This window comes from Macaca mulatta, chromosome 18 (assembly GCF_049350105.2).
Source record: "Macaca mulatta isolate MMU2019108-1 chromosome 18, T2T-MMU8v2.0, whole genome shotgun sequence".
Taxonomy (NCBI): Eukaryota; Metazoa; Chordata; class Mammalia; order Primates; family Cercopithecidae; genus Macaca; species Macaca mulatta.
This window is the reverse complement of record NC_133423.1, coordinates 65,560,328-65,576,454: the sequence shown is the minus strand read 5'-3', so window position 1 is coordinate 65,576,454 and position 16,127 is coordinate 65,560,328. Positions and strand designations below refer to the sequence as shown.

General features: G+C 39.5%; 1 protein-coding gene across 2 annotated transcripts; it reads right to left on the bottom strand.

Annotated features, from left to right (window-relative positions):
• Positions 1–1,349: 1,349 nt before the first annotated feature.
• On the bottom strand, positions 1,350–15,032 carry AQP4 (aquaporin 4). Of its 2 annotated transcripts, none has more exon segments than NM_001257671.2 (5): positions 1,350–5,754; positions 10,012–10,092; positions 10,371–10,535; positions 11,429–11,843; positions 14,934–15,032. In NM_001257671.2, coding segments are annotated over 5 exon segments (972 nt in total). In that variant the 5' UTR covers positions 14,966–15,032; the 3' UTR covers positions 1,350–5,475.
• Positions 15,033–16,127: the final 1,095 nt, after the last annotated feature.

Sequence of the window (16,127 nt, the reverse complement as noted above, 5' to 3'; positions counted from 1 at the left end):
CGTCCGTCCGTCCATCCATCCATCCATCCATCCATCCATCTTGCATGTATTGAGCATCAGCCATGTGGTATGCAAAAAGATTACAAACATCATCATCATTTCCCAGAGATTTCTGAACATGTGGAAATTGAAGAACTCAACTCAGCTTTTTAGAGTTCTTAATTTGCCTTAAACCCAAAGATTGAAGAAGTGGAAAAACGGAAAAATAGTAAGAATTAATTCAGGTGACATTGTTTTGGACATTTTCCAAACGGACTAATTATCCAAAAGCAAGCTGACATTTATATCTGTGGGTTTCTATGCTTGTTAAAAAACTTTTTTTTTTTTTTTTTTTTTTTGCTGAAGTACTCATTGAGCTAAATTTCATCTAACATCTGGCCATTGTATAAATATAGCAATGAAAACATGTCTAGTTGCCTACACATTAGGTATAAATTTTAGAAATCCAATTAGTGTTTTATTCTTTGTGTGCATTTCCCTTTTTCTTTAGTGTTTGAGCTAATTTTGGGCTTCTACCTGAAACTATAAGAATTCAAATACTTAGCACACATCTATGCAGCAAAATCCAACTGGATTGAACATTTCCTAATGATTGTAAGATATTAATTCTTTCTTTATCCGTGCAACAAGCACTTATTGAGTGAAAGGCACTTATTGAGTGAAAAGTCAAGCCTCGTCTCAGTGCCAACGGGTAGAGGTGGGAGTGGGAAGATACAGAAGAAATAAGACACAGTAAGGAGTTTAGAATCTAGTGGAGGAGATAGACACCTACACCAATGATTTCACTACAGTGTGACCAATGCTATAAGTGAGGTACTTATCCGCCTGGCTCCTAAGGTATCACTCATCACTCATCTGATGGGTTGCACACTACATACATGATTGTCCTTAGTCTTCCACTGAGAGTGTATAACCTCTCAAAATTGAGAAGCCCCTGAAACCAAGAACCCAGTGGGTTAAACCAGTACTCATTGAGCCTACATTATCCATCTGGGTAGGCAGAATCTGCCAAATGGCCTGCGGACGGATCATTTATTTAGCAATACTAGTGGCAATTGTTTGTGTCTTCACTTTTAGATTCACCGTAATGATAGCTGATAACCAATGGTTTATTTTGCATAGATGTGGACATTCAGAATTAAGCCTGTACAAACACAATTTTCACTATCTGTATCAGGGCATCCCACAGTGTATACTCTGCAGGCTTTCAAAAAATACATTTGATTTCATGGGCCTACCACCATTTCCTTTGGTGTTGATTATACTTAAATATCAAAACCTCCTGATCATTCTAAAGGATCATCTTAAGATCTAACTACAAATGAATTTTTAACTTCATCAAACATGTCTACCTTTTAAAACATCCGAATATTTATTTTCACGAGCTTAGTAGTACAAGATGCAACATAATTTGTGAAAATCAACCACAATGCTAATACTTTAATATATTATTCCAAATATTAGACATTACAGTTTAAATCTTTTTAACATTAGCTCTAATGTTGGAATAACATTTAAGTTAATAAATAACTGTGAATATAACCATATGTTCAGTCTATTCTCCCCAGTTTATCCTAAATGACAATTTTATTGTGATTTGGGTCATAAAAGTGATAAATAATTGTTTATATGTTTTCATAAATTGCATGTTTATTTAATTAATCCTGAAGAAAACCTAGAAATACATTCCAATGGGTTACATAAATTAGATGTATTTTTTAGTTCTTTGATTTATTTAACATGAGTGAGTCACACTGTAACTGCTCTTACATTTAGTGTTCATTGCACATGACATTTTTTGAAATGTATTTTCACAGGCTATAGGTAGTCATTTGCAAAAGTGGCCACAATTTTTGATCCTTGAATTAAATGTCTTTCATTTATTTTGGAGAATTATGGGTTTCAAAAGCTACTGACCTTATGGGACAATCTGTAAAGTACTAAACTCACAAAATTTGTGGTAACGAAAGAGAGTTTTGTTACATTATGCTTTCCAAATAGTAACCACATCTTCCAATAATTTTCGTGTTATAAACACATTAGGAAAGACAGAATTACCTTTAGATATAAAATGTTCTGAATTTGCATATTCCATAGTACTTACAATGAGAAATTATATTGGCTTTTATATTGTTTGATAAGGTTGTCTGTGCCATCTTCAGTTGTCACAAAGGCAATTTCTATGTGAAATGTTCATAACATGTGAGGTTGGTGTCAACATGCTGCAATCGGAGGTTTTCCAGGATTCATCCTACCATTTGAATTTACTGCTCTATTTTGGGATTTTCCTGTTATTATCGAGTTTAAACCAATACACGTGTTGTCTGGTTTCATGGTCTGAGAACAGTATTCTGTGCTCTTTGGAGTCAGATCTCTAATAAATCATATAGCTCAATTTCATCACAGATATTTTCCAAAGATTTCTAATCTTCTTGTAAAATCTTCAATACTGAGCAGCAGCTCTAGCTAGCACCTAGGAGCTGCATTAAGAAAAGGCTCACATGATAAAAAGATAGTATAAGGGTTTAGGAAAAGCATCAATGGCAGAAATAACGTGTAGGAATCTTAAATTTAGGCAACTACTTAGGTCCAGAAAATATTTCCTTCCAGTATAAAAGGTTAAGGCTCTTTGAAGAAAATGTTATCTTCAACAATGGAAACATACATTCGAATTCTGGTCCCCTGAAAGCTTAAAATCGGACTCCTTCCCTTTTGTACACTTTTGACAAACTGTGCGTTTTCAGTGTAGGGACCACCTTACAATTTTAGGGTAATTGTACTCCTTAGGGAAGAGACAGTTGGCATTGTTTCATGGCTGGGTATAATTCATTTATGTCTTCCCGGTTTTTCCTCTCTGATCTCTTCTCTGTGTATCTGTCAGCAGTGGTCTCCTGGGAGCAGCACTATGCACTTCATTAATAAGAAGGGATTAAAGAAAAAAGCCCCAGTCTTCTAATACACTTGGATAATTTGGTGCCATCCACAAGGCGATAGACCCTTGCTGCATAGATGTCATTAGAAAGGTACAATTTCATTACTTTTTACTGGCAGAGCCTTGAGTGAAATAAAAAATATGTTGTCTCATATGTAGGGGGAAAAAAGTGCTAAAGCTTTCATTCATTTCATGCCCCTAAAAATAGTAGAATGCAAAAAATATATTTTATGGTTTTCACATTTATATTGCCTTCCTTCAGTAGTCCTTGAAATCATGCTTCCTATTAAATATTGAGCAAAATAAAGATTAAAAGAAAATTATTTATATTCTTAAATCTCAAATGAGATTTATATATTTTTATTAATTAACACACTTGTTTCAAATACCTACTATGTGCCAGGCTCTCTGCTAGCTACTAGAAACAAATTACAAAAACATCATTCACTTTTTTAAAACCCTAACTTATTGAATACTATAATGGGAAGTGAGTGTAAAAGTGAGTGTATATGAAATAAACCATATGGCAGAATAAAAATGATTATAAGCCAGTATATTGTAAGTGTATTCAAAAAATCTGTTTAACACTTCCTTGTTAACTGAACTTATTTTTAAATTGACATGTTTGCTGATGGTTGATATTACCTTTTGAACTGAACCACCCTGATTTTAAGCCTCTAAATGGTATATTGTGCAAACATTTGAAATGACGGTGCAAACCATCTTTGGGAGATTTGCACCCTAGTTTCCATAGGTGCCATCCCTGCTAGGAAGTAACCATATGTCACTGGCACAGTGTGTGGTGTGGCCACGCCCCCTGAGAAAGGGGCCTGGGATTTAGGCACCTGCGGTATGCCAATGGCACTCCCAGGCATAACACTGGTGTGATGACTCTCTGGGAATCTCACACATCACTCTTTCCTAGCACCGAAGAGAATCAGGTTTAATAGTGGTCCATTATCTCACTGCCACAGACACACAACTGCCATTAATGCTAAAAAGTGACACACAGTTGGAACCATGCTTAAGAGAAGACAGCCCTTGATCATCAGTTACTCACAAGTCACTCCTTGCGGTGATAGGTTTCTGCTTTACTTCTAGTAGCTTTTGTTCAGTGAAATTGACATTTGCAGTTCTTTGTCTAAGATAACAGCTAGACTAGACTAGTTAAGATGACAGAAACTGGGGTTTCTGGAGAACATTCTACTGACAAAAGGCAAAGCAGGACAAAAAGCCAAATTATTTTGACAAGTAAATGAGTCAGTAACAAAAATACTTTAAAAATGTGTTGGGTTATGTACAATATATCCAGAAATGAAAGATTGGTCTTCTGGTAAGCTTTGAATACAGAGTGATCTGATGTCCTTACCATTTTATTCTACAACCATGTTGTACCTTGTCTGTCATACATTTTAATTCACTCAAATATGATTACACATGCAGTAAAGATTATCAACAAATGTCATGAGAAGTGAGAGGGCAGAGATTGGGACAGGGCCTTTACACCTTCTAGAGTGAACACAGCTTAATAATCAACAAAAAGCCAGGACTCAACTAGCTAAGTTCTTGTTACCAAAAATATGTCTCAGCTAATGTTTAAATATAGATAACCAAAGTTACAAACAAAATCCCCAGTTTTGCCGATAAATTTTTAAAAAATAAGCAAAGTGGTAAAGGGGTTAAGAGCTTAGATCATTAAACTGGTGTGGCGCATTTGAGGGTGTGCACTGAAAACAGATCAACCATTTGATACCAGAGTACAGATTTCCTTTTTGTTTGTGATTTTCGTATGATGGTAACTTTGCCTCTACAAGATTTTATGAGTTTGCTTGTCTTGCATCTCAATAGGTGCTCTTATGATTTGGGAAGGGTTTCTGAATATTCTTTTCAAATTTCTGGCTTTAGTCCCACATTACTTTAGGCAGTGAGGAGGAAGAAGAAATACTATGAATTGAAGTTAGAATTGAAACTTGGGTATTTGTGATATAAATGGAAGGAAGTAACTGATTAGCAGTGACACTGGCTAATGCTCTTTTGCTGAGGTACTCTATAAATAAGGGATTGCTCATGAAAGAGCTTGTTATACTTTCTCTCTTTTATGTGCATGACTGTGAAATACTGTATTTTGCCATTGTTAAACTTAGTTTAACAGAATATTCAAATAAGAATTGACCATACCAATATCCCAGTAGAGAGGGAATAAGCTGATAGACGTGTCTTTGAGTTCTGTCAGGCAAGACTTAACCAAATCTTGACACACATTTAAAATTGGTTGTTAATGAAAGGTAACTAGATAAAATAGGTATATATTTGCTTAAGCATATTTTAAAAATATTTCTTTTTTTAGATTTGAAATTCACAGTAGGTTTCTTCCTTTCCTCCTTGCTAATTTATGAAATATTTATTGTTTAGACTGACTAATATGACATGAAACAACAAACCTGCACATGTCTAATTTATAATAAATCTGTTTCCTTAATGGGTGGAAGGAAATCTGAGGACAGTTCTAAGGAGTCTTGTCTGCTTTCAGTGCGATCTTCTAGTCATACTGAAGACAATACCTCTCCAGACTGGTCTTTCCCCTTTTTCTCCTCTCCCCGGTCAATGTCAATCACGTGCACCACTCCAGGTTTTAGAATCAGGTCATCCGTCTCTACCTGACTCCTGTTGTCCTCCACCTCCATGTAGCTTCCTTTTGTTTGCTGGGCAGCTTTGCTGAAGGCTTCTTTAAAACGACGTTTGAGTTCAACATCTGGACAGAAGACATACTCATAAAGGCCACCAGCGAGGACAGCTCCTATGATGGGCCCAACCCAATATATCTAAGGAAAAGATGGAAGAGGATAGAGTATAAGTAGAGAGAAGCTATTCCATTGAGCAGCTCATGAATATATAATCTAGCTGGGTTAAATTAAGAGTGTATTTGTGTCATGCATCAAAAAGAGGGGAACTGGAGAGGAAATAAGAAAAAACACCAAATCCTCATCAGAGATCCATAAATCATTAAACAGCATTTGAACAGAAAACAAGAAGGAACCGTTTCATCTCCTATTCTCTTTTCATTAATTATGTTCTTTCCATCTTATGATAATCCTTAATGTAAAGATAGCTCCTCTTTGGTGGTATTACAAATTAAGCGAGCTAAGAATTCTTTAATATAGACAAAAAATTTGTGGAGAGTCCTTCTCTTATTTTCTCAATATTGCCATCTTTCACTGGTTTCCTGCATAATCATGATCATCACACAGGCTTTATCTTTTGGGGATTCCATTATTCAGGTCAGCATGATCAAAACCAACCCAGCTCTACCACTTAGCAGAGCTGTGAGTGCTTGTATCAGTTACTTAACTTTCAAAGCCTTACTTTCCCCATCTGTAAAGTGGGGATTATAATAATACAAACCTCATGGGGTAAAAGGATTAAGTGCAATAATACTTGTAAAGTACTTAATAGTTTTTAGTTCTTAGTACTACCTGCTCCATTCCAGGCTTCCAAAATTTGGTGATTTGATTTAAATGAAAACCTCATGTGTTCATTACTGTGCAGATAGCTTTCATCTATGTGGTTCCTTACGATGGTGGCTTGGTGAAAAAACATGAGTTTATGGCTAGTTGAGAAGTAGCAATTCCAGAGGATTTCAATAAATGGAGATGATGATGATGATGATGATGATGATTTTGAGACGCAGTCTCCCTCTGTCGCCCAGGCTGGAGTGCAGTGGGGCGATCTCTGCTCACTGCAAGCTCCGCCTCCCGGATTGACGCCATTCTCCTGCCTCAGCCTCCTGAGTAGCTGGGACTACAGGCGTCCGCCACCACACCCGGCTAAATTTTTGTATTTTTAGTAGAGACAGGGTTTCATCGTGTTACCCAGAATGGTCTCAATCTCCTGACCTCGTGTTCTGCCCACCTTGGCCTCCCAAAGTGCTGGGATTACAGGCATGAGCCACCGTGCCCGGCCGGAAATTATTACATATTAACTATGCACCTAGAATAAAGTTTTGAGTTTGAATGAAGTGCAGACATTTGCTTTAGAGCACATGTGTGCTGTAGAATATTAGACATTTTTTTAGCAGACGCACTTGGTCAACAGAAACCCTGCTTGTTGAGCACTGTCCCCGAGCCAGCCGTACTTGGCACTTTTCTTGTATAATCTCATTTAATTCTAACAATAATCTATGAGATAAATATTATTATTCTTCCCATTTTATGAAAAGAATGGTGACACTCTGAGAGGGTAAGAAGCTTGCTTAAGATTTTGTGCTTAGCAAATGGTTGAGCTGAGATTTCAGACCTGTCTGACTTCAAACCTCTCATTTGAGACTGGGCACAGTGGCTCACCCCTGTAATCTCAGCAGTTTGGGAGGCCAAGGTGGGTGGATCGCTTGAGCCCAGGAGTTCGATTCAGCCTCAGCAACATGGTGAAACCCTATCTCTACAAAATACAAAAAAATTAGCTGGGCTTGGTGGTGTGCACCTGTAGTCCCAGCTACTTGGGAGGCTGAGATAGGAGGATCACTTGAGTCTAGGGAGGTTGAGGCTGCAGTGAGCCATGATCATGTCACTGTACTCCAGCCTGGGCAGCAGTGTAAGACCCTGTCTCAGACAAACAAACAAACAAACAAACAAAAAACAAAATGAAAACCTCTCTTTTGAAACACTGTTCCAAACACTGTAGTATACTGTTTACCACTGTATTACTCATTTGAAAAAAAACATGATAGATGCTTTTTGTTTAAAACACCCTCTGCAGATTAATCTCAGTTTGCATCCTCATTGTAAGATTTAAATAAAATTCAAAATTTAAGGTGAGGCTGAAGACATAACATTCACGGGGAAACTGCTGTTAGAGTGGCTGGAAGAATCAAGTTCCTCTCTTGAACATGAAAAAACCCATATGAGCCTTTATCTTCTCTATGCTCTTTTAAAGGAGAAATGGGAGCCCTCCTCTAAATGTCTTTGCTCTTTATTCCTTTAGTAAGGTCTCATTAGACATATACTATTCCACAGGCTACAAATCCCACGAGGGAGACCAGAACAGCAAAATAATTACTACCCTTTCCAAAACATCTGTGAGTGAGATACCTAGATGCATGTTCTCAAAAATAAACAAATCTCAGTGTCAGGTTGCTATTTCAAAATGAAGTCATGTGTACTTTAAAGAATCTTTATTGCTAAAAATCTAGAAAATGTGTAAAAGTGTAAAGAAAACTAAAATAATATCATTATACTATACAAAAAACCCAATTAATGTTTTAATGTTATTCCTAATCTCTCTACCTACAAATATACTTTAGTTCTAAATTTCATATAACCATTGCTATTTTTAGTAGAATTAAGTTTGGTATAATATAACATGGGAAACTTTTGGTTTAATCAATAAGCTAAGAATTTTCCTACTATTTAAATTTTAACTAGCTGACAAGTAATTAATAAAATATATATTTTCATCTACATTTTCAAGTGCTTATAAATTTAACTAAAAGTTGTTAATGACAAAATAGTTTCAATTTAATTTGTTGAACTGAAAGTTGTACTTTCATTATAAGATCAGGGCTGAGCACTGTGGCTCAGGCCTGTAATCCCAGCACTTTGGGAGGCTGAGGCAGGTGGATCACCTAAGGTCAGGAGTTTGAGACCAGCCTGGCCAACATAGTGAAACCCTGTCTCTATGAAAAAATACAAAAATTAGCTGGGCATGGTGGCATGCACCTGTAATCCCAGCTACTCGGGAGGCTGAGGTAGGAGAATCTCTTGAACCCAGGAGGAGGAGGTTGCAGCAAGCCGAAATCGTGCCACTGCACTCCAGCCTGGGCAACAGAGCAAGACTCCATCTCAAAAAGAAGAAGAAAAAAAAGATCATATACTACTCACTAGAAATTTCCATTTCTGTTAATGTGGTAACGTTTTTTGACACAAAAATGGAGGTATCAGTGGCAAAAGGACTAATCTCATGGATGGCATTGTTAGCCAACTCTTGATTTGAACACTGACTCTCATTCTGTTATTTAATGCTGTAGATTACTTTTAAAGATTTGGTATACTTTTCTTAGAAGTGAATGCACAGAGCAGTGGTGCATTTTCTTGTCCTTTGCAGTGTATACCATAGATGAATGGCTGTGACTAGGTCAGTAATCACTGTCTGAATAAACACAAGGGGCATATTCTGTTATATTCATGAATTTTTTAAAGTTGCAAGTGACATTTGCAATATGTAAGCTATAATAAAAGCCAGCCTTCTTTGAAGCTGGCTTACAGGTCTTGTATTTTTATTGGCTATTGTAAGTTAGCATGTTGGTGGCCTTCACAATTGCTGCATTACTTATTTAATTGTAAAGGATTTAAATTTCTTTGCTGTGAGAAACAACGGAAACAAAATTAATTATAATATTTTAAAATGGACACTGCTATTCTCTGGAAGCGCTGCCACTACATTCATAAATATTTATTTATAATAGGTTGGGTTTGAGACTGAAAAGTGAGCCTTTTCTCTGAGTCATTCATTTTTCCAGTTACGGTTATGGTGATGATAGCATAAACCTTTGCATTATTTATTCGACACCATCTGCAGTTCAAATATTTGCAACTTACATACTATTAATTGAGTTTAAGCATTTGTAAACAAAAAAGGGTAAATATCTTTGCTATGGGCAGCGCTTTTAAGTATTTCATTCATTCTTTTTTTTTTTTTTTTGCAATTTTTTTCTGTTATTGCTGGGAAGACTTTACTTTCAATTATTTAAACACCGTATTTACTACACCATGCTGACTTTAACTTGTTCCACATGCGCAACCTCTATATACAGTGTATTCTGCTGCAATCTGTCAGGTACAGTGTCTAAAATAGTGCTTCAAAAAAGGAAAAAACTATTATTGAAGGCCTAGAACAGATATAAGAGATGTTTTACAGCAGATCTGTGCTAGTCTTTCCCTAGTCTTTACAAAAGATGTAAATAAAGTGGGGGTCAAGGTTAGAGAAATGCAAGAGAAACTAGTAAGCAAGATAATGAAAAATAAAAGAGTCCCACAGGTAATTGTCCTCAACTGTAGGAAGATAGGGACTATCAATATGAGGGTTACCCAGTGGTTTTCCCAATTTCCCATGATAACTGCAGGTCCAAAGGATCGGGCGGGATTCATGCTGGCACCAGTATAATTGATCTATAGGAAACAAGAAAACAACTTCAGACATTGCTGAAACAGGGCTACTAGCAAGTATCATTCATTGCAATTTGCTGTCATTTGTCACTTAGAGGAACCTCAAGATGTTAGCAGCTAGATCAACATTCTTATTGCGCAGTTGGAAAAATTATAACCTAAAATGGACAGTCATGGCTGGATACTAAAGAGCAACTGCTGTAAAACATAACATCTTCAGGCCAGCTAGAGTGAGGATAAATGAGGTGGGATTGGTTATATAAATGGACTTGGAAACTTACTGCAAATAAATGTCCAATTGCAACAGAAAATCCAATTGCTAAAGCTATTGAGCCAGTGACATCAGTCCGTTTGGAATCACAGCTGGCAAAGATAGTAAACACCAACTGAAATGTGATTATCAACTCAACCAGGAGACCATGACCAGCGGTAAGATTTCCATGAACCTAGAGAAAGAAAAATATTCCATCAGAATTGAAGCAAGAGTATTTTCGATGACAATGTATTAGTATCACTGTGAAAGGCACATTTGATCTGTGTAAAAATAAAGGTAAGTCTTCTACCCCACCTTCAACTGAGGCCTTCCTTCTCTCATCCCCCAAAAAGAAGGAATAAATTTACATTCGTTTTGGGTCCTCACAGATAATTACTCTTACAATGACCAAGCAGGAGTTTGTGCTGAATGTCCTTTTCTACAAAGGAAGCAAAATGTGCCACTGCAGCACTTAACTCGTAAAAGAATTTCTTGAGAGCCTTGTAATTGCATAAGGCAATGATTAAATCCATTAATTAGGTTTAAATTAATTAATATATATTTCAATTAAAATTTAAGCCATGTGCTTTTTTTTTTTTTTTTATTTTTTTAATCAGCCCTGGTGCTGAGTTAACAATTGATACTCCTAATCAGCTAAGAACAAAACTAGGATCAGAGGTCTATGTTTTTTAAGCACAACCCTTTATGTAGATCATTGTACATCTTATGAACACGACAAGAAAAGTTTTTTTCTGCTAGTGAACAAATAATTGTAAGGAAAATGCATTAAGCTAAATATAAAGTCAATATAGTAACTGGAATGGGAGAAGGAGAGGTAAAAACCAACACAATTTTCAGGCCACCTAGATTTTGTTATTTTTAGGGCACTCAAGAGCAAACAATGATTTCTTACAGATATACCTAAACACTGCCAGAATCAGTTTTCACACTATTAAGAATCATCCAAAAATTCCTTAGGAGTGAATTAGCTATTTTAGGGATGTGCCTCATGCCACCAAGGCATTATTTAGCAAAGAGTTTGCAAGAAGCTTGGAGTCCTAGTTTGAAAATAGCTAAAGACGCTACCATGGTGACTCCCAGGCCTCCCACCACACTGGGAGGTGTGACCAGATAGAGAATTCCTGCTCCAATGATGGCCCCCAGGCACTGGGCTGCAATGTAGAAGACAGACTTGGCGATGCTTATCTTCCTGGTGCACACCATGGCCACAGTCACTGCAGGGTTGATGTGGCCACCGCTGATGTGGCCAAAGCATTGCACCATGGTTGCAATGCTGAGTCCAAAGCAAAGGGAGATGAGAACCATGTCGACCGGTAAAGGCTTTTCAGTTCCACCCCAGTTGATGGTGGATCCCAGGCTGAGGAGAACAAAAATAAGCATGGCCAGAAATTCCGCTGTGACTGCTTTCCAGAAAGCTTGAGTCCAGACCCCTCTGAAAGCCACCATGATGTTCTCTCTGGTACACAACGGTCCACACTTACTGAAAAGAGAAACAAGTCATCATCAGAAGCCACTACAACCGGGTTTATGAATTTGGATGAAGGGAACAAGGCCTGCCATCTTCGGGTACTGTGGGCAGGTGCTGCCAAGCGTGATTAGAACACCAAGAAAGAATGCTTCTGCTAAAGCTCCTTCATGAATAGTCAAGAGACTGTTATTCTAGTCTCCTTTGATTTAATATTCAAAGATCATCCAGTTTCACTGGAAAATTATCCAAACTGTCCCTAGAAAGGAAAATGTCTAAATCAAATTCCTTAAAAGATTAAGAATAAAATATATTTACCTTGTACTTAATTCCCTTAGAGCAAGTTTTTTAAGTTTCAAGTACATTTTACATGCCACTTATATTTTGAACATAAAGTATTAAAACAAGGTATGCGTGGGGGGGGGGGTCGTCTTTTCTAGCTTTGCATTTGATTGCTTTGAAATGGCATTCTGAAAATCTCCCCCTCCCTCAAGACTCTGGATTAAGGGGGAGACTTCTAGGAAGCCAGGGTGCTGAAGACTGTCTTTTGAGAAAGTGAACTCATTGAGGGGAGAGGAGCTTCTGGTGACTAGCTAGGGCGATGGGAACAGGCGGGGCCTCAGCTGGGACAGCGACTCTCCCTCACTCTCCCTTGCGCCAGGAGCGAGCAGGCTGCCAGCGGGAGGAGTCCGGGAGCTGAGCCTGCCCAAGGGACACCGCGCACCGCCCAGATCTGGGCGTGCGGCACAGGGACGTGTCAACCTCCGTCCCCAGGGAGCCTGCAGCGCCTCTCAGAGGGCGGAGCAGCGGCCATTCCCGGCTCGTGCCAGGCTAGGGGCGGTAGCCAGGTGCACACACACAAGCGGCCCCGCGAGCCCGCCGGCCTGCCCGCCGGCCCGGCTGCATCCTGGCCGCTGGAGGTGGGGAGAGATGGGAGTGGGGGATGCTTTTAGGGGAGGAAGAACAGCCTCTCCTCGTGCCCGACCTTCTCTCACCCCTTGATCCTGACCGTACAAATGCAGATAAACCTGCCACAGGGAGCCTGGAGGCTGGGGTGTGCCAGCAACGCCCCTGTACCCTTCTTGCCTTCATGGTGCAGAGCTCGGGAAGTCAGGAAAAGGGGGTGTGGCTAGAGAAACTTTGGGCCCCTGAGCAGAAGGCTCTATGGAAAACGGCTTTTCTCTAAGGTTTTCTTGATGGCTTTCTGTTACATGGGCTTAGAGGACAGTGCGTCTCACCTTGCGGAGTTTCTCGGGGGAGGGTGGTGGGCAGGCAGTCTGGGAGAGGGAGGACGCCTTCTCCTCCCGTCTATATCCCTCTTGTTGTCATTAGATCTTTGGAGCAGAGAAGGGGTGGTTTGACGATATTGACGCCAACTGCTCATTCTGGGAGGAAGTGGCTAGGACTGCCCTTTTGTGGGGGCAATTACCCCAGTTACCATGTCATCTAAGACTTTTGTCCTTGTCCTTTGCCTGTGATAGTCATGAGAGCCAAGAAGTATGGAGAGCATTTACCAAAGAATCTAATTGCAGAGGACCACATAAGGGGTTAGGTAAGAAAGTCAAGTACTTTAAGAGATTAATATTATTGTGGCTTTCTCTCTGACAAATTGCGGGGCCCTCATTTCCCCATGTCACTGAATGTTCCCAGGAGCCTGCTTTCTGCATGGGTAGTGAGGAAATGCAGTGCCAAAAAGGGTGAGGGGAATTTCCAGCTCAGCCTAACCCTTAGTTTGCTACGGGGCTTTGCTTTAGAGGTGGAGGGTGAAAAACCCTTTCTTGCCTAAGCCTGGGTGGCAGGATAAAGGAAGAGCTGGCTCCACAGCGGGGTGGCCAGCCACATCCCATGCATCCCCTGCCCCAGTGAAGCAAATCTCAGAAGTATGAAAAACTCCAGGTGGGATTACAATGACATCATACTCTCTAGAGGAAGAGAATGTAAAGAAACAAAAACGGTAGTTGGAATGGGGCAGGGAGGACACCCTGGAGGAGACACTAAAAATATTCCCAAAGAGGGCAAACTCAGGAAAGTCACACATTGAAGAAGTTAGGAGAGTCACTTCTGAACTCACTGGCAGCCCAGGGCTGTAGCCGGGATGGCAAAGGGGGCAAAATGCGATCACAGGTGCTGTTGTTTGTGGTCAGGGTTAGTGGGGAGAAGGAGGAGGACAAAATAGGAGGCTAAGGAAGCTAGGTGGGCAGAAAACGTCCTTCTCAGCCCCGCAGGAGACACCAGGCAAGGTGGGACCCAGAAAAGGCCAGCCGCCTTGCTCACCCGCTTCACCTCTCACTTCTGCCGTTTCCCGAGTTCTCTCCCTGCTTGGTCTCTCATGCACCTGTCTACCTCTCCAGAGACCTAATTTAAGAAACTCAGTTGCTCTTTCAGCTTCAAATTTTCATCAGCCAGAGAAATTTAAAAGAGTGCAAAACTTGAAAACAAAACATAAACATACTCTTTAAGAATGTTTTTAGCTTTTTTTTTTTTTTTTTTTATCCACAAAAATCTGATCTCCTTCCAAGGCAGATGTACCAGCCTCAGTCGGCTGTGAATCCTGAAGTTTGCTGGCAGCATAGACATATCTCTGGCCTTATGAGGGCTCACCCCAGCGTCACCCATAGCACCCTGTTTTTATTGTCAGTGTTCCCTTACATGTTCACACTCACTGGAAATGATCAATACAATTAGTTTTGCTTCTTTTGCCCCAGAACAAAGGGGATTTGTTGATGTGACCCGGTTGTACCGAATCGGACACATCATTTTCTAGCTGAACACTCAGCCTCATCCACTCCAGGACAGCTGAGCATCTGGGTGAGTAATTTTTCTGATGAAATGCACTATAGCTAGATTTACCTCCATAAGGTAATTTTCCTGGGCTTTTGCAGATCTCAAACATACGGAGGATTTGCCTAAAAAGCATCCCTTTTCTTCTACCTTCTCTATGCCTCTCTTCTGAAAATGCCCAGTACTTAGATCTAAAAGAACCACCCACCTGCCCCATAGCTGCCTTCCAGATTCTGCCTAAGAAGGCACAAACATCTGAAATAAAAGAGACAGTTTCATCTTTTGGCCCTGAGCATTGATCCCTTAAGGCAAAGAAGGACTTACCCCCACCGCCTTGCTGTGGGTCTGTCACTCATGCCTTCCCCAGCCAGAGTGCAGCTCTCATTGCCTGCCCCGCAGCTCCCTGTGTGCTGGGAGTCAGATTACGGCCACTTGTCTGATTGGGTTTTTGGAGTGTTAGGGGTGGAAAGATTCTGCACCATGTGGCAATCGCTAAGTTATATTTGAACTTGAAGTAACTTTTCTGTACCTGATCACTGTAGACACAGGGCATTTCAGGAATGCAAAAACATTTACTTACGTTATGTTTATTTTTTTCAGCCAGTAATGTTTGAAAATGAAGATTTCCTCAAATCTTTATTTGAATTCTTCCTACCACGAAGAATTGTTCAGAATTTGTCTTGTTTGGTTACATGTTGTAGTTTAAATCGGGCAACTATTAGAAGATGAATTTGTATAATCCAGCAGTTGAGATGAATTGAGATAGACACTTGGTGCATTTATTTTTTAGCCAATGAATTCTGTTTGAAGTTTTTGATCTGAGAAGAAGCATTATAAGCACAATATAGAACTGCAGCTCCATTTATAGCACAGGCAGCACTGATTTGGACACTAAAAATAAGGAAACGTAGGAAATACAGGAAATAAGACGGCTCTAGGTGCTCACCTGACTGTTATATTAATAATCCGGGGGGAAGAAGTAGCAAACTTAAAAAATATCAAAGTTGGATGGGGATGAAATTACGGGGAACTGTAGGTAAATTTAACCTCTGGAAACCTAAGGACAGGACTGATTTTATAATTTACTGGTCCCAGTGCAAAATGAATGCAGGACACCTTGGTAAAACATTATTTAATTTCAAGATTGCGACAGCAGAGCATAAATGAAGGCTGGGTGCTGCTAAAGGCAGGACTTTGTGCAGCTGCACAGGCTACGTGCTTATGAAGACGTCCCTGTCTAAGGAGTTTGGTGAACTCTAGAAGGTTTAGCCATTAGCTACCTGCATCACCATCTCATTATTATTTTTTCTTTAAATAGACCGTAGGTGCATGGGATTGGAATAATCAGAATTCCTGAGTTATAACACTCTGTCATCACTCGTGCATGTATGGCCCTCTTATTTTCTAATAGTTAATTTGAATGGCTTTTAAATAATGTAATGAACATCTATGAACCCACTACTCAAGTCGACAACTAGAACAATGATAATAACTCACATTATCTATGGACGCCTCCCT